The sequence below is a fragment of the Acipenser ruthenus genome, chromosome 23 (assembly GCF_902713425.1).
Source record: "Acipenser ruthenus chromosome 23, fAciRut3.2 maternal haplotype, whole genome shotgun sequence".
Lineage (NCBI taxonomy): Eukaryota > Metazoa > Chordata > Actinopteri > Acipenseriformes > Acipenseridae > Acipenser > Acipenser ruthenus.
In genome coordinates, this window is record NC_081211.1 from 24,067,438 (window position 1) to 24,093,971 (window position 26,534).

Consider the following 26,534-nt stretch of genomic DNA (forward strand, 5'->3'; position numbering starts at 1 on the left):
AATGATGTTTGAATTTTTCTTTTAGTACATTTTTGCATTGACAGCCACTACAATACAGTATGAATCTATAATGAATATATAAACTATTTTTTACTGAGGTCAGTATCTTAGCTATATAATAAACACAAGGAAATCAGGCACACTTAAGATGGTGCTTTTTAAAGAGTTGTGTAATTCTTTGAGGAAAAAATCTACCGGGCATACACTACAGCTAAATACAATTATATTCTGCTGTCTAAGGCGGTTGTCCTCAGTGGCAAATTATAATTGAACAGGTAGGGAGATGGGTCTGCGCTGAGTGCCAATTACCTGTTATATTTAAACTTATATCTGAAAAGGTGAAAGGCTTGCAACATTACAGTACAAGCCCACACCATCCAATCCACTCAACACACAGAGGCCTATTTTAATTCTCAAAGCAGTGGCAGATATAAATACCACTGCTCAAAGAGTAAGTAGCAGGTTCTGAAAAATACAGTGGTACACGTCCCCATGTGTTGCTACAACTGTTTAAATAACAGACCTGTACATTTTATTTTCCTTGTTAAAATCCTGACAACTTCTTACACTTAAAACTTTAATGTCGGTTTCAAAGCTGTCCACTGGTGGTGTCCCACGCAAGCAGGCAAATGATTTATTTACCCACATTATTAATGTACAGCAAGAAGAGTATAAAATGGAGTCTGCAAATAAATGCCAGCAGTATTATGATCTGCCATGGTTTAGGATCTAAATGAGCTAATTAAACTTGAGCACACTAACTGTTATCCTGCCACCCTCTCTAGTGTTCTAGTGAGACTATTCTCTTTCTAGGTGCAGACCGGCACAAATTCAGGGACTTTTAAAACTAAAGATCAGTGGCTGATTCGGCTGAAGTCAGACTTGGAGCAGAAATGGCACTTGAGAAAGTTTTAGTTTGTATTAAAAAACAGCTCCATCAAGCAAGGACAAACTAAAGCACTTTTCATATAATAGTTATAATTAGAGGATTCATGGAGCATACAAGGAGACAACATCCTTGACTCCCATCTCAGATTTTATACTCCTAGATATCTCCTTGTACACTTGATGTGCCATTTAGTTATCAATTAATAAACTGTGCGGCATGGTAAGAGAACACCAGTTTCAAAATAATGCACAGCACTCTACTTTCTTATCTTTACTTTGTATGCCTGAAAAGAAGTTACATTATTTTGCAGGAAAGTTAACCTACATTGGACATTATGTTTATCAAGAAGGGCATTATGATATTCCTGGACTATAAAATAAAAATGTATCAGTTCTTACCTGCATAAAGGAAAAACAAAACAAAAAGCAGAAATCAATAACTGGTTCAGTCTTATTGCAATGATGTAGTAGAAGTTAAAAAAAAAATGTAACAGACACTAAAACACACAAATAGCAAATACTGTACTGAGATAGAAGGTTTACATTTTAGGATGCAATTTAAAAGTATTACAAAAACAGCTTTGTATTTGTATGGCTGTTTTTTTGCTTTTAAAAAAACATAAAAGCATGAACAGAAATAACTAGTAACCCTCGTGTCTCAGAATCTGTCTTTATTAAGACTAAACCCTGGCACCCAAGAAAGCACACTGGACCATGTTGAAAACTGCTGTCATAAAATCACAAAAGCAAGGCACAATTTTTTGGTGCTAATTTCTAATTGACCAAACAGATCATACAATGGGAAATAAATAAGAATAAGAATTTAAAAAAAAAAAACCAGATTGTTCTATAATCCAACATTACGATTATTAATACTCCAGTTCCTTATTACCAAGGGTATACCATGTTAGAGAGATCCTGAAACACAAGGGTTACATGGGTACAAAGTCTAGGTTAGTAATGGGCAATTTCTTTAGAGGAGGTTGGGGAATCACGGCTCATCTGCAGGGCTAACATTGGTCACAGGTCTGCCTCTTGCTGGCTTGTTAATGCACCTGAACACAAAGCATATTCCAGTCCTAAAGAACTCTCTTGTTTCTCTGGAGCATTATTAACGTGCGACTGCCATCAACAAAGCCTTTGCAAAACGCTCTTGTTTGTAGAGATACTGTTATTCGGTTAGTAAACCTATTCATTTCTCTAGGAAATTTGGCATGTTAACAATACTGTATCAGATGATCACAAGCATTTAGACAGCTCAAGGCACATTCACCTTTTTCTTATTTCATTTTAAAATAACCCTGTTATATTTAATAGTAATTTGTACACTACTTGAGATTCTACACTACACCTTGCCCATGACTAAATCAGACCACAAACATAGAACAGAATATAGAACTCTTGTCTATTTGTTTAAAAAAAAGGGGTTTACTTTCATATTTGTAGCTCATTGTGGCTGAAATTCATGGCTTTTTTTTCTTTTCTTTTAAAAAACAGACATTTTGTCTTATTAACACACATACAAAACAGAATAGTTATAAACGTTGTCTTTACATCCAATCTTATTTATTGTCCAGGTGTTCTTTATAGAATGGGACGTGCTGGTTTGAATGCAGCCTGCCCTGATTTGTATAGTATCTAGTGGACCTCAGAAAATAGCTTGCATTTCTATGTATATGTGTGTGAGCTTGGGCAGTTGTTTCTGTTTGTGCGCCTGTGTATGTGAGATGGGGGGGAGGGTACTAGTTCCACTGTGGTTGTTGCAGAATTTCCCCGATTTGATCTTACCTATATCAGAGTTCCTGTACTGTGTGCTTGGTACTGCTGGTGGTGGTGGTGATAGTGGTGGTGGTGGGAGGGACCTTCCTACATGTGAGCTATAGGTCCATGGGCAGATCAAGTCACTGTGGTGTTTCTGAATTCATATTCTTATAAAACATTTATGCCACGGTCTTTGACAGACAGCAACCCACCTGTGCCAAAACAGCAAACCCAATGTACAAATTTGACCATCATCATCATCATCATCAATCATCCGACAAATAATTTGACGTGGTTATCTAGACTCATCTAGTCTTGACTGCTGATTTAACTTGCATGCAATCCAAAAGGCACCTATTGTTGACTGTCAGGCCATGGGTTTGCATTTTCTGTACACACATTGTCCATTACATAAACAGTAAGCTTCTACTTTTTATATACTTAGTACTACTACTACAAAAAAAAAAAAAAATCAGGTATATACTGTACATGGTTACCCCACTAAATATTACTCTTTTAGCTCCAAAAAGAAATTAATCAGCCAAGGAGCTACACAACAGTTATAAAAGCATGTGTCATTTTTACATACATTAACTACTTCACTCCTACACATTTTCTTTTTGGTAGATCTGTAGACAAAAAATAAAAACAACAAAATAAAAAATATCTGCCTTCTGCAGACTACAGCATTGCTTACTATCACCAAGACAAACAGCTCTTCAGTGCGTCCGTTTTTCTCGTTCTCTTGACATGGGCCAGCACCAATTTGCCTTTTATTTCCATCACAGACGGAGGATGATTTATATATTTGTACAAATTAGTGTGCAGAAAAAAAGAGAGAAACCAAAGTAGAAAAAAAGAAATAAGACAAGAAAAAAGGCTCAAAATATTAAGAGTTAGTTACTATTTTTTTTTCAGTTTTCCACAGGTGTTGGGCTCTGCAGAGGCTGGCTGACGATCACCTGCACTACATAGTCCTTGGAGATTTTCAGTTCCTCGAGTTTCATTTTATCTGTCAGAGGCCGGCCAGAAAAGAACCACCGCTGGCTGCCAGGCTCCACCCCCTCCTCGGAGTGCAGTCGTCGCTTCATGTGGTGGACAGAGTCCGTGCTGCGAACGGGCAGTTTGAGGTCCTTGCCCGTGGACAGACGCAGACGGAGCTGGCACTCGTGGCCGGAGTTGGGGGGTGGGTCAGGGATGTCCAGAATCTCAAGGTCGCTCTTCTCTTCAATCATGTTGATGGGAGGAGCCAGGCAGTAGACTGGCAGCTGGTATCTGTTGCCCAGTTCATCATAGCATTCAGTAAGGGCACCTAATCAGACAAAGTAAAAATAGAATTAATTTAAAGTAACCAGCTATTGAGTAGGGCTGGATAATGATCATATTTTGGTACAATAAATAATCAAGATTATAAACAAAAAAAAATCGTTATCACAGTAAATTGATTATTGTTCCAACCCTCCTATTAATTTACCCCTGAACTCGCACAAAATAAATATTTTGCATATATTTTAACCATACAATACATTCTAGAATTCTACATTGGTGGAAAGGAATACCATTCTTGTAATACAGTCAGCAACACTTATTCTTCATTCCTTTTCATTTCATATAGAAATAAACATCAATTCACTTTGTTTAGGAATAAAAAACAAAACATACAATTGACTCATTTTAAATGATCTATTTAACATTTAAATCAGAATGCAATTCCATTCTTTTTCATTTATAAAGCAATAAAGTGTGACGGGTCGTCTCAAATGCCTCTCGTTGAATTAGGACAGCCACTTATTTCGGGGTATTTTCACTTCTCCCGAGCTGCCCCGATAAAGTGGTGCCGACTGTAATGTGAACTATACAGAGAGCTAGAGGAGCATTGATTTTCTGTTGTGTAGAAACAGATCTGCCACTAGGTGGAATAAAAGTATGTTAAAACACATCCCGCAAAATGAGAGCAGCCAGGGACTGGAACAATACTGGAGTCCTGCTTTTCAGTTATCAGTCAGTGTGTTACTGCAAGATTCAAAAACAGAAAGCTTGATCAAGCTTGCTGACTGCTTAACGGTAGCACCACACAGCCCTACCTACACAGCTATCATACAGATATATGTTTATCTGAAAACATTTTCAGGATTACTTATCCGCATGATGCATTCTTACCTTTGTAAAACTATTTGAAAAACACTTGAGGATTACCTGCATTTTAGACACCTAACATTTTTTATGAAATGAAGAAGAAAAATATATATGGCAATGGTTAGAATTAAATTATAGTGCACATGTTTTAGACAAAATTAATTGCTACATATGTATTCTCCCCCCCCCCCCCCCCCCATATATGCAGATTTTTGGTATGCCACAGTATGTGTAGTCCAGCTCTATTTTGTTCTTTGTTCATTAGCCCAACCCTTTTTTTGGCAGTTCAAGTGAAGCCAGACGGTCTGGTCTTGGCTCAAGCTTCTACAATTCGCCCACCTTAACTCCCACAACATGGCACGTTCATCGACTGCCAACTGGTGTGAGAAGCAATTCATCCTTTCCAAGAAATGCAATTGGTAAAATGTTTGAATTTGGTCTACTGTAAAAACAGTTGTCAGATTTATATACATGGAGTTGAATAGCATATAAATGTGTTAAAATGTTTCATCTTTATGTGAGAATAGTAATTAAAAGAAGGAAACAGCAATTATTTAATATAAGAAGTACTGCAAAATGACAAAATTAGCGTTGGTTTTCCAGTTTCATTGCATTTTGTGATACAGTATGTTCAGAGTAACCAGGCATCCACAATCCTGCCCCTTTAAATATCAGATACATTTTTGCTTCTAAAAAATTATGGCATGATCATGACACATAAAGGTATCTCATGATTCAACACACAGTACAATTTGGAGGTATTCCTAATACAGTGGCCATATCTTGCCCAAGGCTTCATCACAGATAATTAACTCAGTCAGCTGAGAGAATAGTTGTGAAATCAGAATAAAACAATAACACAGGACTGGAACACATGTGCTTTAACCATCTCCATGAGAAAACGGACCCTTGTACATCAGTACATTTAAACAATATACACTGCATCAGCATTTATGTGCACTGTTTGCTAATACCCAGGATATACAGCTGAATGTAAAGCAAATGTTTTAAGCGATTATTAAGATGGCTATTCTAATTCCAGTTTACCAATACGGTGGAGGGGGGGGGGCGGGGCGGAACGGCCTCAGACACCTGAGAAGAGTATTATTAAAATACTGGGGAACTTTATCCTTCTCATTTGTATGTTTTTATTATCTATTTCCTCCACTAATTTTTCTGTGAAACAAAATTCTGTCAGTACATAAAAGTTTAAAAAACAGTAATTCAGCCATTGTCTTAAATTCTAAAGGATCGCATTACACATAGCATTTGACAGCTGACGGCATCTTACAGTTATCTAAGGAGTTTGTTCAAGAAGGTTACCAAGTATTTACCAACAGTATTTGTCTAAATTCAGATTTGTCAATATTTAGAACTGTGCCAAATGCATGCATGCACGCTTATTAAGAACAAAGGAGCTCTTTGATGGACTGCCAATGGGGAAGCTTAAAAATCGCAGTATATGGGGAAGTTATAGAGACTTCACAACACAACTCTCAGGGCTCGAAATTAGAACCGGTCTGCCAGCCTACTCTTGGGCAGGGACACAATACTGCATGTCACACGCCAATATGCTGTTCTGGTTCATTTAATTTTTTGCCGCCTGACATACACAGCAAGTACCCTAGTATTTTAAAAGGTAACCAAGAAATAAACAACCCACCATTTACTTTACACTCTGACCCTTCAAGCAGCTTTTATAGAAAAAAAGAGTAAACATAATTGTTTTGAAAACACACCTAAGGAATACCAGCAGCAGAACTAGAAGAGTTGGTCAGGAAATTGTTGTTGTAAGAAATGACAGAGGAAAGACAGATACATGTTGCACCAGGTACTGCAAGCTGGTGCAAGGTCAAGTTCGGCAAATATTTACAGTGATAATGTGTTGATGCATAATAACTTGTTTACTTGTGTATTCCGCAGACCAGCTGCATTACATGACGGGTCCACAAAAACAATCAATGTGTGAAAACATAACAGAACTGCTCATGGCTTTCCACACACTAACTTTGGTACCCACGCAAGACTGTCACTTTTCTGTCAATCCTACTCAATACCTGCACTTTTAAAAGTGAGATTATTCTGCTTAAAGTGCAGCAGGTTGATCTGAAAGGCATTTGCTTTAAAAGTACAAAACTTAATCTACTTAATTTTTTTAACATTTTATCTAAAATGACAATGTAGTACATACTGGACCAGTAGAAATAGTATTCCCATTATGTTTCTTGTCCAAAGAACAGGTAAGGGACTGTATCATTACTGTACCACAATGAAATAATCGCTAGACAAATAAAAGGTAGTAAAATCTAATGGGAACAGTTACAGGGCAACAGTTACCAAGGTTCGTTAAGCAACGTTGCAAAGAAAAGCACAGCAATGGAGTCTAAAACATTACAGGAATGGTACAGCAAAAGTTTTTGTCCTTTTTGCTATGTAAAAGTAAGTCAAAGAAACAACCAGTACCTACAGTACATGCTGCCTCCTGTGAATCTGGATATGCTGCATGGTTGGTCAAGAGGACTCTTTAGAAAGTTCTGTCCAACCCACCAGCAAAAAATGACTCTGGGTCATTATTAATTGACAGGTAAGGAAACTTGATGCATGTCTGCCTAACTGGGAGCAGTGGTTTGAATCCTCTTGTTGCAGCAGGTACTTAAGGCTTTTGCAGGACACTGCACACATACTGCCCTGTCAAGTCAGACAGGCAACCGACAAACCAACCAGCCAGTCACTTGGACAGCCTGTGACCGGGTCTGTCGTCTACCTACAACAGGGAGTCAGCCACTAGACAGTCTGTAACCCTGTCACTAATATCTATTCTACAGTCTTCTTGTCAGTCACTCTGTAGGATGGGTCAACTGGCCACAAAAGCTGCCACGCTCGAGTGGCATATATCTGGAATGCACAAAAATGTGTCTCAATGCCCTGTTTATTTATTGTTATCTCCAAGGGCAAGTTACAGTACAGACTCTCAATTCTGGTTTTAGTTCACAATTCTGGACTTCAAAAGACACCGAGGAAACACTAGCAGGCATTCCAAAGCGAGTCAGTATGCATGCATTTATGTTCCTCTTTTTATATAAAAAGGACAACCATTCTATACAAACTGTAACTGTATATAGGAACACAATAAATAAATAAATAAATAAAACAAATGTAATAAAATATCACACACACACACATGCCTGAATCCATGCAAACTATACTGAATCGTGGATTATCTGCTAACCACATGCTAGAAACTATTTTGAAAAATCCATACAATAAATCAAGTGGTGGAGACTTAATTATTAACCAAAGCTTCACACCCCTCCTGACAAAAAGCAGCTGTGCAGTTTGTCACCACCGCAGGATGTTCTCACAGAAAAGTTGGCTGCATCATCCACTTTCCCCTCGTGGATTTCATCCAGTATCATTCAGGGTTCCCACTCTCAAGACAAAAGCAGATATAAGAACACATTCAATGCAATGGCTTTCTTGCTACTACCTAGACAATCAATACGCTGGATGTTTCAGGGACAGGAGTCTGTTTTAAAAGCCAGGCAGCACCACTGGAGCTGCCTCTTATTGATCAAGTCTATACCTCTTCCTTTTGTACCGAAGTGCTGACATGTACTTGCTCACCTGGAGTGCTGAACCCCCTCCATTGAAGCCATAAAAGCCAGTCACTGGGACTCATAACTTACACATTCTGTAATGAAATCTATTAAACAAAAGACTGCACAAAAATGAGAACAGATGCGATTAAAACAACTGCTGATCAAAGTACTACATCATGGTCATTTCTGCCCAATTTGAGAACAACTAAACCGTTGTTATCCATAGACTCCTTAATGCATGTCTTAGCATTTTTAGTTTGAATTAAGACATGCATAACATCTGATTTTCAAGTGTCAGTTTAAGGCTTGCTTTCATACTCTCTGTGCAGTATAGCACAGTTAGCATGGGCAAAGTAAAACGCCAATGTGAAACTCTAAACCACTATCTTCCAAAAGTGATCATTTATTGATATTACAATGTTCTGGATGCTGCGTGGTGTTGGGCAGTAGTTGTAAAGATCAGCCAGTTAGGAACATACAGTTAAACTAACCTCTTGGAGACCGACATGAGAGCACTGCAGAACTTCACACAGGCCCAGACTTGTGGCTGGTCCTGTCACAGCCAGGGACGGAGCTTTGGTTAATGGGAAGAAGGAATAGTGCTTCTGTATCAGCTGGTGTTGGAATCACCAACAGTCCATTCATTTAATATTAAAGCAGCCAATGCTGGGACGATATAACCTAAATGTAGGGGCATTTTCAACACAACTTCATAAGGGAGAGTGTAACATTAGATACTGGACCATTCCATGAAAATTGCATGTTTGGTAAACTGATATATCAGAGTAATGGCAAACCAAAGATGTTTGCGGTGATTGGCCTATCCTAAAGATGAACTCTATACATAAAATAAATAAAACTAAATTGTTGTTTTTTTTATTACAGTAGAAATGTTATTTTCATAGAATTATCTTAAACTACATAATATGATGGTGGAACCCTCGTTCACTTCTGTAATTCCTAAAAATCTTTTAGTGTCATCTATGCATTTATATTTGTATGTTCACTACCACTATGTATGTTTTAATTACCTTGGGTGTCAAACCATTCGTTTTTAAATGAGGTAGCGTATGGAAGCAATACTGTCTAACCCAGTTTTACTTCATGCAGTACGAGACAGTGCGAGTGCTCGATGATATACACTTATCATACATTATGCATCCCTCAGACTCTGAAAACAGGTTAAATATGCAGTATTTACCTGGACTCTAACTGCCTGTTTTCCTGTATTTCTGTTACACACTGAAGGCTCTGGTTACTTTGTATTCATCTTTAATGGGCCTGGTTTAGGTTTGTCTTGTGATGTGCAACACAGACACTGCAGGAAAGATTATTCTGCATTATGTCAGTTTTACTGCATTTTCAATTTGGACTGAAAACTACAAATATTTAATCCTAAAAACTCTCGGGAGATTAAATGTATCCACAAATATAACACACTCAACTAATTAACGATTAAATAAAGACAAATCTTATCCAGTGCCAAGTACACAATTCCTTGCCTAAAAAAACAACAATATGACACCCAGTTCTAAATGCAGGTAAAACTGTAAGAGAGTGACGTTTGTATGTAAAGACAGACTTCAGGCATCACCTTATGATCATTATTTTCATTGTAACTAACGTGTGCTAAATAACCAAATTTAATCACAACTGAAAAGGAGTTTCTCTAGATACTGCATGTGTAAAACTCTAAAGTGTAACATAAAGCAAATACCGTTGCCTCAACTATATCTCCTTCACTGGGGACATGTATGCCTAATAGAGATAAAGAGAGACACCCTGAGAAATCCAGGATACTAAATGCAATACAGTATATGGCTGAACCTGGGTCACAGGTTGGTATCCATTAATGAATCCACTTTTCACAATAGCTCACCTTCTGATTTGCTCCTCTGTTTACTACATTGCAGTACAGTAGCTTCTCTTCTGTAATAAAGATGGATTTTTCAATTTGAACTTGCAAGTTGCCGACTGTCTTTTATTGATCCTAGCCAGTGCCCAAAAAGCTTTTTCAATATCTATTTTAAAGTCTTGTGGTTATTTTATATTGATGTGGCAGTATGGGTTTCAGTCAGGGTTTTAGTTGCTTTACAAATGCATTTTCTTCCCTGAAGTACAGTAGACTATAAAAATCCAATCACATGAAGACTTGGGAAACATACAGCATTTAGAAACCAAGCTTTTGCAACACTTTGTTAAGAGATGGTGTTACATCCTTTCAAAACTAGGCATGTTAGCACATGTACTGTACCTTATTAGATTTAGAAAAGAAATCAAAACGGTAAAAAACAAAAAAAAACAAAGAAAGAGCCCGGTTGTTTAGTGGTGGGACTGCCTCAACTGTCAAAGGGCAAACAGGAAGCCTGCCCTTCAAACTTTAATCCACTTCTCCTTTTAAACTGTGAGCGTCAACTTATAAAAGACACATTGTATATGGTTGTCTACCCCGCAGAGGTCTGTGTGCATTACAACTCCAGTTTAGTCCCTGGAAAATAAATAGTTGTTTGACAGATTTTGAAATTTCCCTGTACAAATCACAATTGCAATTGCACAAAGATCTGCAAGAGCATTTTTTTTTTTTTTTTTAAAAGATTTTCAGGTAAACAGAAATAACATACATACACACACACAGACACACACACACATACTTTCCCCATGGTTAACAACCCTTTTCTTACTCAGTATTCTCGGAAAAAAAATCTGGATAGGAAGGTAAAAACAAGTGAATTGTTTTGTAATTTACAGCTTTTTCTGAGTTTAATCAGGAAACAGAAATCGGCTCAAAAGAAGTTTAAAAGGGATGTTGTGTGATCAAAAAAGAAACCAGAAAACTTAAAGCCCTAAGTTTAATGCCTGCAAGTACACAGCAAGTATAAAGCGACAAAGATGCGTCTAAGGAAACAGCAGGTTTCTGGCTTTGAGGATGATGTGTAGCATTATCAACGTCCTACTCATAAATCGACTATTTTTAAATAACAAGAACATGATGCACACCCAGCACAATCTGGTGCAGTACAATCTAATTGCTCTATATTAAACATGACTCAGAATCTCTACTGAATTGCTGCGGGTCTAATATTATGCAGTACATTTTAAAATCAGGTAGCTAAATTATAAAAAGGAATGAAGCACAGGCGAGACACAGCACCCATGAAAGTGGACCTGCATGCATTTGCATACCACTACAGCATTAACCAACAAAGAAGATGTTTACTTTAAACCCTAAGGAGGTTACAGTCCCTCCCCTCCTTGGATAACAAAAACACATTCAGAACAAACCCCCGAATCTCACTGCAAGCCAGATATGCATGTATCTAAACATGCACAGAAAATCTTGTTGGGCTTGATATAATGCGATTGAGAAAAATAGTTTGCATTGAGTAAATCAACTAATCCAGTAAACTGCATCCATGGTTGTACCAGGTTGTTAGGCTCACTGAAATGTTTGTGCACTGAAGACACGGACTCAAGATCATAGAGCCTGTTTTCTCTTTTCCTTTATAACTGTCAATCAAGATCTTTATTTATTTATGTTTTTAACATGGTCCGCTTTATAGTCTGGGTCTCATTGTGTTGTACAGTCCAATGTGCATTGCTTGTAATACATTCCTAATGGGGATCATTTTAAAAACAAACCACTCTGCTCAGAGAGGCAGGACCACAGCAACAAACAGAAACTTTTGTTGAACTACATCATATTATTAAGCACTGTCATTGCCAAATGGTTGAACCCCTATATAAGATACTGTACAGGGCAATACCGTCAACTTATCCATACATATAAAAGGTTCACGGTATGATTGAATAATTGCCCTGCTGAATACCTGTCATTTCAACGCAAAGGGACAACAGAAAGAAAAGTTAATTCACCAAGGCAGAACCCCATGTGACTGGAGCAAAACTGTCCTGCAGTAAAAAAAGTCTAAAATGTCATTAACCTGTCAGCTCAAAATCACATATACATTTATCAAGTCTTGACTTCAGGCATCTTTAAAATAAGTCTGTAAGTTTACTGACATTTTAAATTAACAGGGTTACAGGCTGTTGCACAAAATACACACAGCATAGAGATCAGCCATTTTTTGCCCAGAGGCTGAACACCAAAGTAATTATTATGCATTTTCCTGCAAGCCAGACTCCTCTCAGAATAAACCTGGATGTGTATCACTGAAAAACAGGATCAGAAGGCACCTCATCTATGGGCTTCACCTCTGAGAAAACAAACAACCTACCATGCGGTAAAGTTATATTCGCACCATCAATAATGGCCTGTGCCAGTTCTTGGTCATTGCTTTCAAAAGCATGGGCAGCAGCCTTGAGGGCATCCCAAATCTCTTTGCGTCCCTCAAAAGCAGGTGCAGTGTCCCAGAATTCATCCCGCTTGCTGCGAAGTTGTCCGTCTGTCATGGGGTAATCACTCTTCCATTTCGGCTTCTCTTTCTTAAGGGGCTGATTACGACCCAAAGCAACTAGAAGAAAAAAAACAAAGAAGACACAACACCATAAGATAAATGCACTATGCATGAAAGGCAAATCCATATGAAACAACCAAATGCCTTTGTAGTTTCCCAAACAGCAAGCAGGTATACATTTTGAAACTGCAATGGCAGGCACTCTACATTATGCAGACCATGGCAAGATTACACAGGTGGTTTGATATAAAACTGCAACAAGACACAGCAAAAACTTTGCAGCTGAAGTCTTAGCCCAGTACAAGAGCACTCTTAAACACTTTCACAAGCCACCCACCCACAATACACCCCTCTTTTGTGGTTGATGAGATATTGTCTCTAGAACAGGAAATGTTGCAGCAAAGATTTTCAGTAGATTCCTACAGGGCATGCACACCTCTGTCTCCACCTGCTGAGGTTCTCTGCAACACTACAGATTTGTGTGTTTGGTACATGAGAGTGCATTTCTAATAACAGATATAAATTATATATATATATATATATATATATATATATATATATATATATATATATATATATATATATATATATATATTAAAGAAACATATACAGATTTAATAGCGAGAATATGATTTACCATATACAATTATATATTATCAGACCACCTTAAGAGACAGTTTTGAATGCTTTGACCGTTTACAAAAAGGAATGGTTAATTTGGCAACATCTTGCTACAATTATTCCAAACTTTTGTCTAAAACACATGTTCTAACAAAAGAGGAATGACAAAAATTGTTTCCTTCTGCCGGATAAAGGCAGCTCTTCTCTGAAATGTGATTTTATTTTGCAGTGAGTCATACTGTTGGAGACTTGACACAGAAAGGACCTAGAGTTACTCTATGTTACATATTTTATTGTATTTTACTTGCTTTTGTATTCTATGGCTAAACATTTGACTTTCTTTCATACCACTCATGCAGTGCAGTAGTCTGTAACTGTACACTGCATGGGCCACTGAGCAGATTATTCTTGCAGGTCAAAATAGAGACACATATTTAATATGCAGAATTTAATTTGTTACGCCTACATGGGTGTCGTATAAAATATCAAATTGAGGCAGATTGAAATAACAATTACCACTACATTATACAGTATAGTCATCTTGTCATCCCACAGCAAACGTATACTGCTGTGCCACCAAAAGTTAAAAACTCTCCTACAATACGGTCATGGACAAATGAATACCCCGAACAACCCAACATGTACACTACAAATCGCCCTGTATGGAGTATTAATGTGAATTACTTAAGTGTATTAAAAAAAAAAGAAAACAAAGCACCACCACCCTCACGGGTTTGACAGTCTGTCTTTTAATGGGAAAAGCTGTCATATTGAGCATACTGCATGCCACTACCGAGTGCTGTAGGTCTGAAAAATCAGAGCCATGCTGCTTTCACAGATGTTTCTCAATCTGCGCTCCAATGCTCCAAGCCTCCCGGCTGCCGTACCAAAGAAAGGAGAAGCTCAGAACGTCTTGATGCATTCTGAGAAGGGCTGTGACTTCTTCACAATATGATATGATATGTCTTCACAATATGATATGTATCACGATATCAGAAATTAAGTGTGAAACACAAATTACTCAATTATTGCCCCAGTGCAAGTGTTTGGAATAAAACAGGTCCTGGGTTAAAAAATAAACAAACATTCATACAACTTGCTGCGCTTTTGTTTTCAGATTCATCTTTAAAATAAATTATTTAAAACAAAATGACACATTTAGTAAATAATAAACAACAACAATCCACTGAATTATAGTTTTTGGAATGTATTTTTTTTTTGTATCAGTTTTGCAAATGTAATATAAATGGAGATTCATTTTAAAATAAATAGGTGAACACTACCCTCTCTGCCTTGAAAAAGTTTAGTTTTACATGCCAGTATTATTCAGACATGGCTATTTCAGTAAAATAAGTTCCTTGGTTCCAAGCAAATCCACAGTATTGTAGGTATGCAAAACAAAATTTAAAAATCTAGTAAGGCCTGATTTTAAACATGCCAGCACACAGGTCAAAAGACTGTGTTGTCTTCCATCATTAAATTAACTGGGACTATTAACAATACCCAACTTCGCTTAGCTCTCCAGCTCAAGTCGGCAAAAACATGCTTTACACACAGTCGATACAGTACCGGGGTCACTGTATTGATAATCAAGAAAAATATCATGGGGGTCCCTAACACTGAGATAATAAATCAAACACACCGTTCACATCTGTTTTAACAATGTCTAAGGAAAAACAAACTATATTTAACTTTATAACAAATATACCCCTGCTTTAAGTATACTGTAAAATAAATGTACATACTATTTATTAACAAGACAAAATGATATTTTGTTATTTATTAAACAACCAGTTTTATTCATTACTGCACCAGTGTTTAGGATTTATCATTCCTTCACTATAACTGGATGTTGGAGCGTTGAGTGCAGACACCCCTACATTTACAGCCATCTTAACATCTCCTAAACAAATGTTTGCCAGGAGAGCTCAAAAGGAAATAGCTTACATTTCTGACAATTGCACTGGAGATGGAAGAAAAAAAAAAAAAAAGAAAGTCTTTCATGAGACACTGTTGAAGGCACCAGCTAATTGCTTTATGTATCCACAAAGATTAAACCACTTACACAATGGAATAAAGGATTGAAGCTTGCTCTTTTGGGTGGTTTGGTGCTGCTTTGAAGTCCTAATGACTGAAGAGATCTGGGGGGAAAAAAATAAAAATAGCCGCTTGCCAAACACCAGTCTGGTGCCAGCAATCGACCCAACTGCAATCGGGTCTGGTAATTTAGGGTGATCCAAGAATAATGTACTGTACAGTACAACAGTACGTCCTATCCTTGTATGCCTTGGCCACAGGAAAAAAAAAAAAAACCCAGGCAGTGTCCTCCCTCAGAATGTGCAGAGGATTGGAAAAGGGTTTAGACAAACGTTTTTGAAAATGAAAAAAAAAAAAAAAAAAAATTGCTGGCACTTCGCATTTGAGAATTGCCCTATTATTTTTATCTGCACCCCTGAGACTTTTTCCTCGCTGGCATGGGAAACCGTGTTAATATAAAGCCGGGGCAGTGGTGCTTTCATTTTGATACTGAAGTTGATCCTGGTGAAAAACATGTTTAGACTTAGATAATTATATACATATAAAAACGTATTTTAATTGAACAGTGTTTGTTTTGCTTTAAGGTATGTGGGGTAAGTATTGTCTTATTCACGATAAAATCAAACTTAAGTTTTTTCCTAAAAACATTCAGCTTTTACATAAAGTAAATTGTACTAAACTGGTTTTTACATTAGTGAATTTACAAAAGAAAAAAAAAAACAGCAAATACCTGAAAAACAATTATATTTCCAGTAGAAACATCATAAATCCATTTTCAATGCATGAAATACACAATTACTGTACGGTGCAATAAGCCATCACTGACTTATTCATGTGTTCTTTTATGTATCAGCATAAACATTTTAAGAAATGTTTTGGATCTACCTACCCAATTTCCACACTGTTATTGTCCCAAATATAGGTTTAAAATGTTGCTTTGATAGCAATGCCACAGTCACGGAAGCCGATTAAAAGGACATTGTACCAAACTGTGTACAGCATCCTTAAAACATCTCCATCAACAGCGTGTCCAGTATCATCATTAAAAACCAGCATTATGTGACAAACAGAAAAAAAGCATACATCACACCTGCTATAAATCCAGCTGAGAGAGACAGTAAGAAGCAATACACAAATTGTCTACCATTTACAGTAAACTGATTTACATTGTTTGCCATTTCCTGTCACATTTATGAATCCCTTTGCCCTACATTTGAAATAAAAGCCATTGATCTTATGAATAAATGGGAGTACTGTCACACTCAGCACTGCAGTCACTCACTGTTCAGACAGCTTGTCACTGCGTCGGCTGGTGTGCATGTACAATAAATGAAATCAGTTTTCAACATCTTGTTTTGTATGAAAATAGGACAAGAAAGTCAATCTGATGTGAATTTCTGTAGCCAAGTTGAAATGATTGTTTACCGTTCAGTTAAAGAAAAGTTTGAAAGATTAGTAGGCCTAAAACATCATTTTCTGACTTAATCTTTGAGTCAAATCACCGCTTACAGAGTAACATTCTTGTTTTGTTCTTCCTCCCGCAAGGAAAATGAATTCGTCATGTCTGGTACCTGATTTGCACGAACACAGCACTGCTCAACAGTTATCGACAGTCCTAGAGCATTGTAGTAACAGCTAATGTAATGTGTTACAAGGTTTACCGACTGTAGTTATAATTGGAAAAAAAGATAAAGGGACACTGTACAGTGTTGCAGCATTGTAGTATCCACTTACTTAGCAGATAAGTGCAAGTACTGTACTTGTATTTTGACATGTATCTCGTTATACTTGAAATGTATTTGCTTACGATTGTAAGCTGGATAAGGGCATCTGCTAAGAAATAAATAATAATAATAATAATATCACCTTCAGCATTTTAAACATCCTGATAAGATACTGTCAACAATTCTGTCCATGTTTTTCTTGTTTAGATTCTCACTGTTGCCTAAACAAATCAATAATGAAACTTAACTCAAGTTGTCTTCAATTTGAATTGGTTTGGTATTCCCTCAGAAGCCACTGCGATATAAATCTAGTGTACACAGTACCATCTCGTTCTCTATGGCATGCAAAAAACTGGCTTCAAAACTTACTTTGTGAACAGTACAGTAGTGATCAGATGTAGTCTCTGTTTCTGTGCCACTCTAGGTCAGGAATAATCCTTTTCTGATAATGAACACTTTGGTCACTTTGAAACTAGTACCATCCCAACATAATGAATCCATACTAAGGCACTGCAGATTGTAATGCTGTTGACTGTTTCTTAATGGTTGGCGCTTAAGTGGTGTAATGCTCAGACCACAGCACATGGATCGTTTTTTTCTGACATACTGTAGCTTTATTTTCACTGAGGGGAGCCCCATTCTGTCACAACAACCGGTAAGTTTCCAAGCAGAATAAGCACAAGAAGTATTGAACAGAGACTGACTTTGATGCTGAAGATGATGACAGTTCCTGTAGAATATCCAAAAGGATCTTTTTTTTTTTTTGTAGATTTGATTTTTCTCTTTGACTTAAATACGTAAATAAAAAATAAAAAATAATTTACACACATTCATTTTTCCACTTCTCACTTGTAACTCCAATGTAACTTGAATTACATTTGCCTGCCATCATTGTATACAATCTTGCCTTGGTATCATCTGATAGCACGTAGTTATTTTCATAGCCAACTATACATTCCTTCCCATCTCTAGACTTGCAAAGGGATTTTTTATTTATAGGTCTTTTGAAAATCATCACATCACCTACAAACACGCTGCAGACAATGCTACAGTAGCATTAAAATGGTAAATTATTTAACAGAGTGGGATAACTTCGCTTGGAAGAGCCAGCAATATAAATCTCTACCGGTTTTGAACAGCAGTTCAATAATTATGTTTTAATTGCTGTAGCAGAACCACAAAAAATCAACTATACTATACCACTGAACAATTGCAGCTAGACTGAGATACAAATTCAAATGACTAATACTTTTACTGAAACGTTATAATCTCAAGTTTCTTTGATTAATTATGATTTTAGGTGCAAGTGTACTGTAATAGTCCAAACCAAAACTACAGTAGCAATAATCAGCCCAATACAAGTATTGTTCTCCTTATATTTTCATAAAACACATTAACAACAAACTGAACTGAAACTTATGTTGATATATAACCACCACAATAGTAGACATCAGGGTTCATAACATTCTTAAGAAAACTGAAGCATATTTATTTTGCTTTAATGTAGGTTAATTTCACAACATTTACACATGCTGACAAACCTGAGTGCAGTTAAAATGTGCAATATCTGGTTAAAAATAAACCAACACATATAACATGTGTAGCATAATATGTAGGACAGTTTTCAAAAATGAATGTTGATCAGACACTCATTACTCCATTATATATCTTACTGACACTAATCAGATATTTAAACTGTGCCCTTGAGAATTAGAGTACTAAACATGCTCAGTACTGTAATGTACATGCTGGGAAATTTGGTCAGAGTGCACCATGCATACGTACATTATTACAGGAGGAAGCTCAGGTCACCTGTGTATCAACACAAGGCTTGGGTGAAAGCTGTACGAGAGAGAATGTGTTAATGTCACCTGAAAAGAGGACGCACTGCTGACGGCTGGATCTGACAGGATCACTAGTGCTGTCTTTCAGGTGCCAACGACCAATCGTTGACCTATCCTGGGCACTGTAATCAGCCAGCGCCACCCTGCCATGATGCCAGATCGCATCAACATGCTTTTGTGCAACTTCGACTAATTTCCTCAGATGAACGTGAATTGTTGGCCGAGAGCGTCCAACTGTGCAATACTCGATGCATGCAGCAATTAGAGGCTTGGTTTTTTCCTGCTAATTACTAACACACAACATAGCAACCGAAATAGCATGCATTATTCACCTTATTCAAGCAATAAAAAAAGGAAAAGGAAGCACAGCTGTGCTAGACATCTACTGTTACAGAATCTTTCCACTGTACGGTATACTGTACAGTACCTGGCACATTAGACCTCAATGACAAGCAAAAAACAAACAAAAGATCAAGAGATCTAGCAGATATTTTATAGAAGATATTTTTTGCTTCCATCTTGGATAAATCAGTAAATATAAACCTAATATTCAATTCCTCTTTGCTCTTGGCCTAAAGTATATTTGCATCATCACTAAACACACTTTATTTACAGCAGAGGAACAGTAATGTACAGTAAATTACATTTTATTTAAAAATATGTATTATGACTTCCTCTTTAAATAATCCAAAAATCCCCAAATCAGGTCCACGTGGGGAATAAAATATACACATGTTTATAAATATTATTTCTGTCTCTAAACCTTTTAGATAACACTATGTCTTTTCATGTCTTTGGTCTAAAAAGCTCCCTGAATGCTGAGGTGCCAAGCAATGGGCTGATAACTCTCTGAGCACGAATGGCAGAACCATCCTTCAGGACCAGAAATGTCCGGAGATAGGAAGAGAGAAAAAAAAAAAAAAAAATCTTTTTTGCATCCCAAAGGACTTGCACAGCCTCTTTGAGCACGCATAGAGCAAACAAAGAAGGGTACAAAAAGAATATGCAAGATTGTACTGTACATCTGTTAATGTCTTATTCATATCTATAGTTTACATTACAACTTGACTGCTTAATCCATATCAATGATACACTACCCTCTCACCATTAAAATAAATCACTTAAAAATGTGCACATTTAATATATGCTGGGTCTGTACAAGTACTGTACAAAGTGATTTGGGGAGACATTCTTTAAAACAAATCGACTTAGAAATCCAAAGTTACTTATATTATCTAATGAAATGTACAGTATTAAGACCCAGTAATGAACCCAGCAAGACACTGCCAGTGACTTGGTAAATTATAATAGACAATGAAGTCAAAAACAGCCTGACATCCCCCCTACCGTGTGTAACACAATAGGAGCTTTACCCGGCTGACACTACAGTGTTTAGGGGCCAATACAGTGAAGTTAGCTTTTCAGAAATGTGCAGATTTGTGAAGGAGCTGCATTATCCTTCCCAGCCTGCCCTTCATCCCACAGCTCTCTATGTGACAATGACCCAACAGCAGCCTACACAACGCGGGCCACCATGCAGCCTACACAATGCGGGCCACCATGCAGCCTACACAACGCGGGCCACCATGCAGCCTACACAACGCGGGCCACCATGCAGCCTACACAACGCAGGCCACCATGTGCTGGCGATGTGAAAAGCAGCTTTACACACATGGCTGTCATTTAGTATTGGGTTTTTAAATACATTTCTTTAGTTCAAGCCTGCACAAGATTGTTAACCAATCACTAATGTCTTTAGGGCATTTAAACAGAAGGTCAACCCAGATGTAACTTTATGCATCCCTAAAGACAATACTATTATCTGTGGAAAGCGTATTGGCTCACCTCAGGTGAAAGAACAATCGTATTAGTTATTAATTCCTGTGCAGGGACACAAACTCCACTTGCACCAATTTACCTGTAACCCCCATGCCGCAAGAAGAAAGCAAGCATATTTTATTTAACAGTAACCAAACACTTAATACGTTTACTATCAACATTTCTGTGGCAACTGCTGAATGCTACTGTACATAAAGGTGTTACATGTACAGTCCCTGGTGTGTTCGTGACACCCACTACTACGTCTCCATTTCACCAGTTATTTTTCTTGTTCATGGTTTTGGTTTATGATGAACCCTGAGCATCACTGTTACAATTAACATTGTATTTATTGCAAATCTAAAGCAGTATTGTCTAAAGTTACAATGTATGGGTACAACTGTCTGAAGTACAGAATTTGCTGTATGGTTTCTGTTTAAGGAAATTCTGCTTGCTGGACATGGATTCACATTAATAACAATGTGAATTGGGTATACACTGTGAATAAAACATTTATCAAAAAAGATAAATGTGCATCACAGCTGGCTATGCTGCATGGGATAAAACATTTTTTCTTTTAACAGATTGTTAAGTTATGCTAGCTTTCACAAACAACTCAAAGTATTCATGAGGGTAAGGCATGCGTTTAATTAAAAATCACTTGTTACTAATCCAAATAACTTCATTCGAATGCCAAATATGGTGCTGGATCAATATGCATACTACAGGGAAAGCAGTGAAAAAAGTGATATTCACAAAAATGCAAAAAGCTTTATAATGAAACGGCCATAAAAGGGGCTCCTAATAAACAGTTTGTCTCTTTTTTTTTTCAAAATCCTAACCTATAGACAGTGTTATGGCAAACACAAATCTAAATCTGTCACTGAAATCCACCACTTTAAAATAACTAGAAGAGCTAGCACATTTTTCTACACACTTCTTTTTTATTATTATTTTAAAATAACAGAAAATGTACTGTCAAAGCTGCACCAGTACATATCCTGTTTGACTGTCATTCTCAAGCATGACCTGAGTTTTCTGGACTTGGGGCATTGAATATCTAGGGACCTGGTTTTATAAAAACCCTGGCAAGAAAATACAAGTGGGAAGCCTATTTACTATTTAGCACTGGTCAGGAACTCCATCCCACACCCTAATAAATGAACACAGTACACCCTTACAAAAGAAAAGTGTACAACCCTGAAGCAACGCTATTCATATTTCAATGTAATTACTTAAACCACAGCTGGCCAATGCATTGTGCAAGGGGCAAGGGACAGTGTGATACAGTAATGCAAAGTGACTACCAGAAGATACAGCAGCCCATTATGGAAATTACTGAGTATGGTAGAAAGGACTAGCTTTTACACCATTGTTTTGCCTTATCCTTTAAAATAATTGCTATTCATGTTTCTCCATTAGAAAATGCATCCTGTATTTACACTGAAACAACAGTTCCTATTTAACTGGGGGGGGGGGGGGGATGACCTTTGTTATTCATAGAGTATTTAATGAGTAATTTCACATGTTCATAAAGGTTTCATCTGGTTAGGAAACAGCATGTGCATGGTGATGTCACATGCAGCTGTTATCCCAGACTTTGTTCAATAACCTGACCACACTGTCAGTTCAGGAATGCACTGCTAGTTTGAACACTCAGCTGGTTTAAGCGTAATTTGTAGGTTTCAGAATGAGTAAGTTTTACCTAAAACAAAACAAAAAATGTATAAATGGGCTAGTAACAGTATCACACTCTTAATCTTAAATACTTGCCGCAGCCAAGATATTCTAAGAATTTTTAAAAGGATTTGCTATGAATGCTTCTGAAGCCAAAGAAACAAAGGCTTCCTTTGGCACTTGGAATCCAACCTCTCTCCAGACAAAGCACTCCTATTCCAGCCACAATTTCCACAGGAGCACTCATAATAATAATATTTTGCAGTCAAGCAGAAAGTTACAGGACCAGTTCTGTGGAGATGAATTCCATATTTTTCATGTGTCAAAAAATTGATGGTGGGATTAACGCATTAGTATGAAAACAGCAGAGAATTTAATTCATAAAAAAAAAAATTGTAATATTACTGGCCCTTATATGTGTCATTTTAATGAAAGACTATTTCTCATAGTAACTGCAACATTTAATGTTGCATTACAATTTATTGCAGTAAAACGTAGGACGGCAACTCAAATCACATTGTAGCACACGACTCGTAATTTACATAACAGTAAAATACTATCAAAAGTTTGGCTGACTTGAGTGCAGCACTTAACAGTGAATTTTCAGTTAACACATTATACAGTACAATGTAAAGTGGGCAAACTTTTCACATTTTAAGCTAATCCATTATTACAACTAAACAATTAGGACTGTGATGCTGTATTATATGTTCACCAAAGAGGTTGACCTGTGTGCTTACAGAAAGAGAACGTGAAAGAACGCCATATTTTAAATATCCGATAGTCGACTCCCGCTAATACAAACCGGTTGTGACTGGGCAGAATCAGACAATATTTTTTGTAAATCATTTGTGCAGTTTGGGTCACACCACTACAAAAAAAAATAAAAACATCATTGCACTCGATAAGGTACAGAGAAGGGCAACTAGGCTGATCCCAGGGCTTCATGACAGGAGCTTTGAGGCAAGGTTAAAAGAAGATCTCTTCAGCCAAGAAAAAGAGAAGGGAAAGAGGGGACTCGATTGAAGTCTATAAAATCAGACATGGTATAGATAAAGTGAACGCAAGACACTACTTCAAATTTAGCACAGTGAGTGGAACGAGAGGGCATAAAGGCAAGCTGAGTAAAAGGAAGTTTAGAAAGCAATTTTTTACACCGAGAGTTACAAATGCATGGAATAGCCTACCAGGTGAAGCAATAGGATGAAAAACACTGGGAACATTTCAGAAAGATTTGGTGCTTTTAAATTAGATCTCCCTAGTATGGGAGAATGGGACGAGTCCTGATGGGCCGAATGGCCTTTTCAAGTTCTCATGCATAACTAATATCATCTTAGACAGTATACCGCAATATTACATTTCACCGGTGAGACCATTCAGTTGCCACAGCTGCTTTCAGCATTCATTTCACCATGATAATGTGTTTTTGATTATAAGATGGTTCAGATTAGCAAGAGTCTACGGAACCTTTCAACCCTTACAGTACTACAGCACCAATAAAGGCACATCACTGATTGTTTACTTGATAAAAAGCAAGATTTCTGTACTTCTCGTTACCTTCTCAGGGCCTGATTAAACGATTCTGCTATAGCGAGGCAATGACACACTGACAAAGCTGCCCTATTTCTCTAATGACAGCTAACAGATTGCACCCCTCTGTGTATCTGTCAAGTTGCAAGATTTACCTGCATTGCTAATTTGCATCAGCATGCCTTTATCTTCAGGCAGTGTCACCGCTTTATTTGCTGTTTTAAACAGCCTTGATATCCTGTACAGGGTGACCACAGGAAGCTGCAGTTGTTTTGAGTAGTGGGTGTCCAATGCTGGTTCTTTTCAAATGAATGAACCAGACTGCCACAAATGCACATGCTTCACTTAACCAGCAAGCTGTTGTCTTTAGCTGTGCCCAGCTGTCATAAAGCTTTCATTTTTCAGATGTTCTGGGACATTTTCAGTAATTACCTCGATTTGCTAAGTCAGAAAAGCTGTTACAAATATTTAAGAACCATCCAACACAACCCCTCACTGTCATGTGTTGCACTGGGAAACTAAAAGGCCTAAGGTTACTAAACTTTGGCACTAGTGTATAGTTTGCACCATCTTCTTCTCAAGATGGAAAAAACTTTCAAACCAAAAAAAAAAAAAAAAAAAAAAAAACTGAAATACATAAACTGATATGTTAGCCATCAACAAAGGAAAATATAACCCTCACGCTCTCTAAAATAAAACAGACAACTGAGCATAGCTCTTTGTTTTGATTCTCAATCCCCTCCCGCATCGCTTCGGGGACAATAGCAACACTAAATAAATGAATACCATCTTAGCAACAGTGAAACCAATACGTGTCCCAAAATAAAAAATAAAAAGGAAAAAGAAAAACACAACATCATAGCTTACATAAACATTTACATAACAAAACATGTTAGTGTAGTCATTATTTATAAACTAAAGAGCAATAATAATAATAATAATAATAATAATAATAATAATAATAATAATACGACTAACTTCTTCTCTTTACTCCTCCCGGATGTTGCGTTCAACAATTATCATTGTTGTGTTACTTTGATGATCAATTGCTGTTTTAATACACGTATAGTTGTGACCATTTGAACGTCTTTGCTTATATATATATATATATATATATATATATATATATATATATATATATATATATACACACATATACATATATACATATATATATAAGGAACGGTTATACATATGCGAGGTTGCTCGTATTGCGAGCCACTAAAGTCTTATATAAGTATCATTACATATACATTACATTATTATCTAAATCTTTCCGTTGTTTTTGTCATGTTGGAGATTCACTCTTCCTGGCTGTAGCTGCTCTGCAAAGCCAGTTAAGTGACCCAGATACACAGAAGGTGTAAACTCATATATTACCAGCGAACACGATTTAATAAGTAAACACGACGAGGGATGCAACGGCTTTCATGTTTTATTTAATTTGCGTAGTGCACGAATTGAAATAATGCTATTTACATACAGGCCCTGCTGTCTGGTAGTGTACTCTCACATACTGACTGTAAATTGTAAAGGCAAAAGAAAATGTTGACACGGCGCCGACCTAAGATAACAATAACGGCACAGATTTTTAGTTGTATTTATTTATTTATTTTAGGTTGCTTACCTCCAGTTCCGTCTGAATTTTCGTTTAAACTGCCCGAAGAGTCATGGTGAGAGCCCACACACCCTCCCATGGGTTTACTAACGGTGCAGCCCCACGGTCTCCGTTTTTTCCCCCAGCCCCAGCACTGAAGTCTCTTCTTGTTTCACAGACAAGGAATTGACACACAGCGAGCATCAGCTGGGAGGAGGCGGGCTGTGCACACATCATCACAGGGTGACTGAGGGGTAACTGAGGAAGAGTGAGCGCACTGACTGCACTTAACAGCGACCAAAATACCATTACAATGGTGCTGTTTCAAAACAGTCTCTAATGTTAAAGTGCATTGTCACCAAGATACGAGGAGAAATAAAATCAGTATTATCAGGGATCCCTTTTTAAATCCACAATGTTAAGGCATGTTGATAAATTGCCTCGCATACAGGCTGACAATGCAGTTGCAAGACATCGGAATTACAAAGTCAAATGCTTATTTATGTTTTCATTTTCCCTTGAGTGGGATTTATAAACATACTGCGATTAACGTACACTTGAAAGAGGTTTTCCACAAGGTAAAGGTTATCCATAGTTATCACGAAGTGTTCAGTGGGCAGAGACGCGGGAACGAATTTCAAACCGGGGGTGCTGAAAATGAAAGAGGGGGAGCCACCTTCGGGCACTATTTAAATATCTACAAAATCGTCATTTTGTGTGCATTTCACCATCAAAATATGCATAGACCACAGTGAGTTTCGTAAGGAATAAGCCACAAATTTGCAATCAGATGTACTGTTCTTAGATATCTTTTTAAAATAAATACAAATAAAATACAAAACACAACATCATTCATGTTGGCTTCACTAACTGTAGTATTTCTAACA

The 26,534-nt window shown here is 37.2% G+C and overlaps 1 protein-coding gene across 1 annotated transcript; it reads right to left on the minus strand.

The window, feature by feature from the left end:
- Positions 1-961: 961 nt before the first annotated feature.
- Positions 962-25,925, minus strand: LOC117413483 (ubiquitin domain-containing protein 2). Its single transcript, XM_034022708.3, has 3 exons — positions 25,678-25,925; positions 12,620-12,856; positions 962-3,961 (listed from the first exon to the last, which is right to left on the minus strand). The coding sequence occupies exons 1-3, from the start codon at positions 25,745-25,747 to the stop codon at positions 3,564-3,566; spliced, it is 705 nt and encodes a 234-aa protein (XP_033878599.1). The 5' UTR covers positions 25,748-25,925; the 3' UTR covers positions 962-3,563.
- Positions 25,926-26,534: the final 609 nt, after the last annotated feature.

Excerpts from the sequence above, each read along its gene's own strand:
- LOC117413483 (XM_034022708.3), bottom strand. The coding sequence starts at position 25,747 with ATGGGAGGGTGTGTGGGCTCTCACCATGACTCTTCGGGCAGTTTAAAC. Across the intron at positions 12,857-25,677 it reads AAATTCAGACGGAACTGGAG|TTGCTTTGGGTCGTAATCAG; the intron begins GTAAGCAACCTA and ends TTTTTCTTCTAG. Across the intron at positions 3,962-12,619 it reads GAATATAACTTTACCGCATG|GTGCCCTTACTGAATGCTAT; the intron begins GTAGGTTGTTTG and ends TTGTCTGATTAG.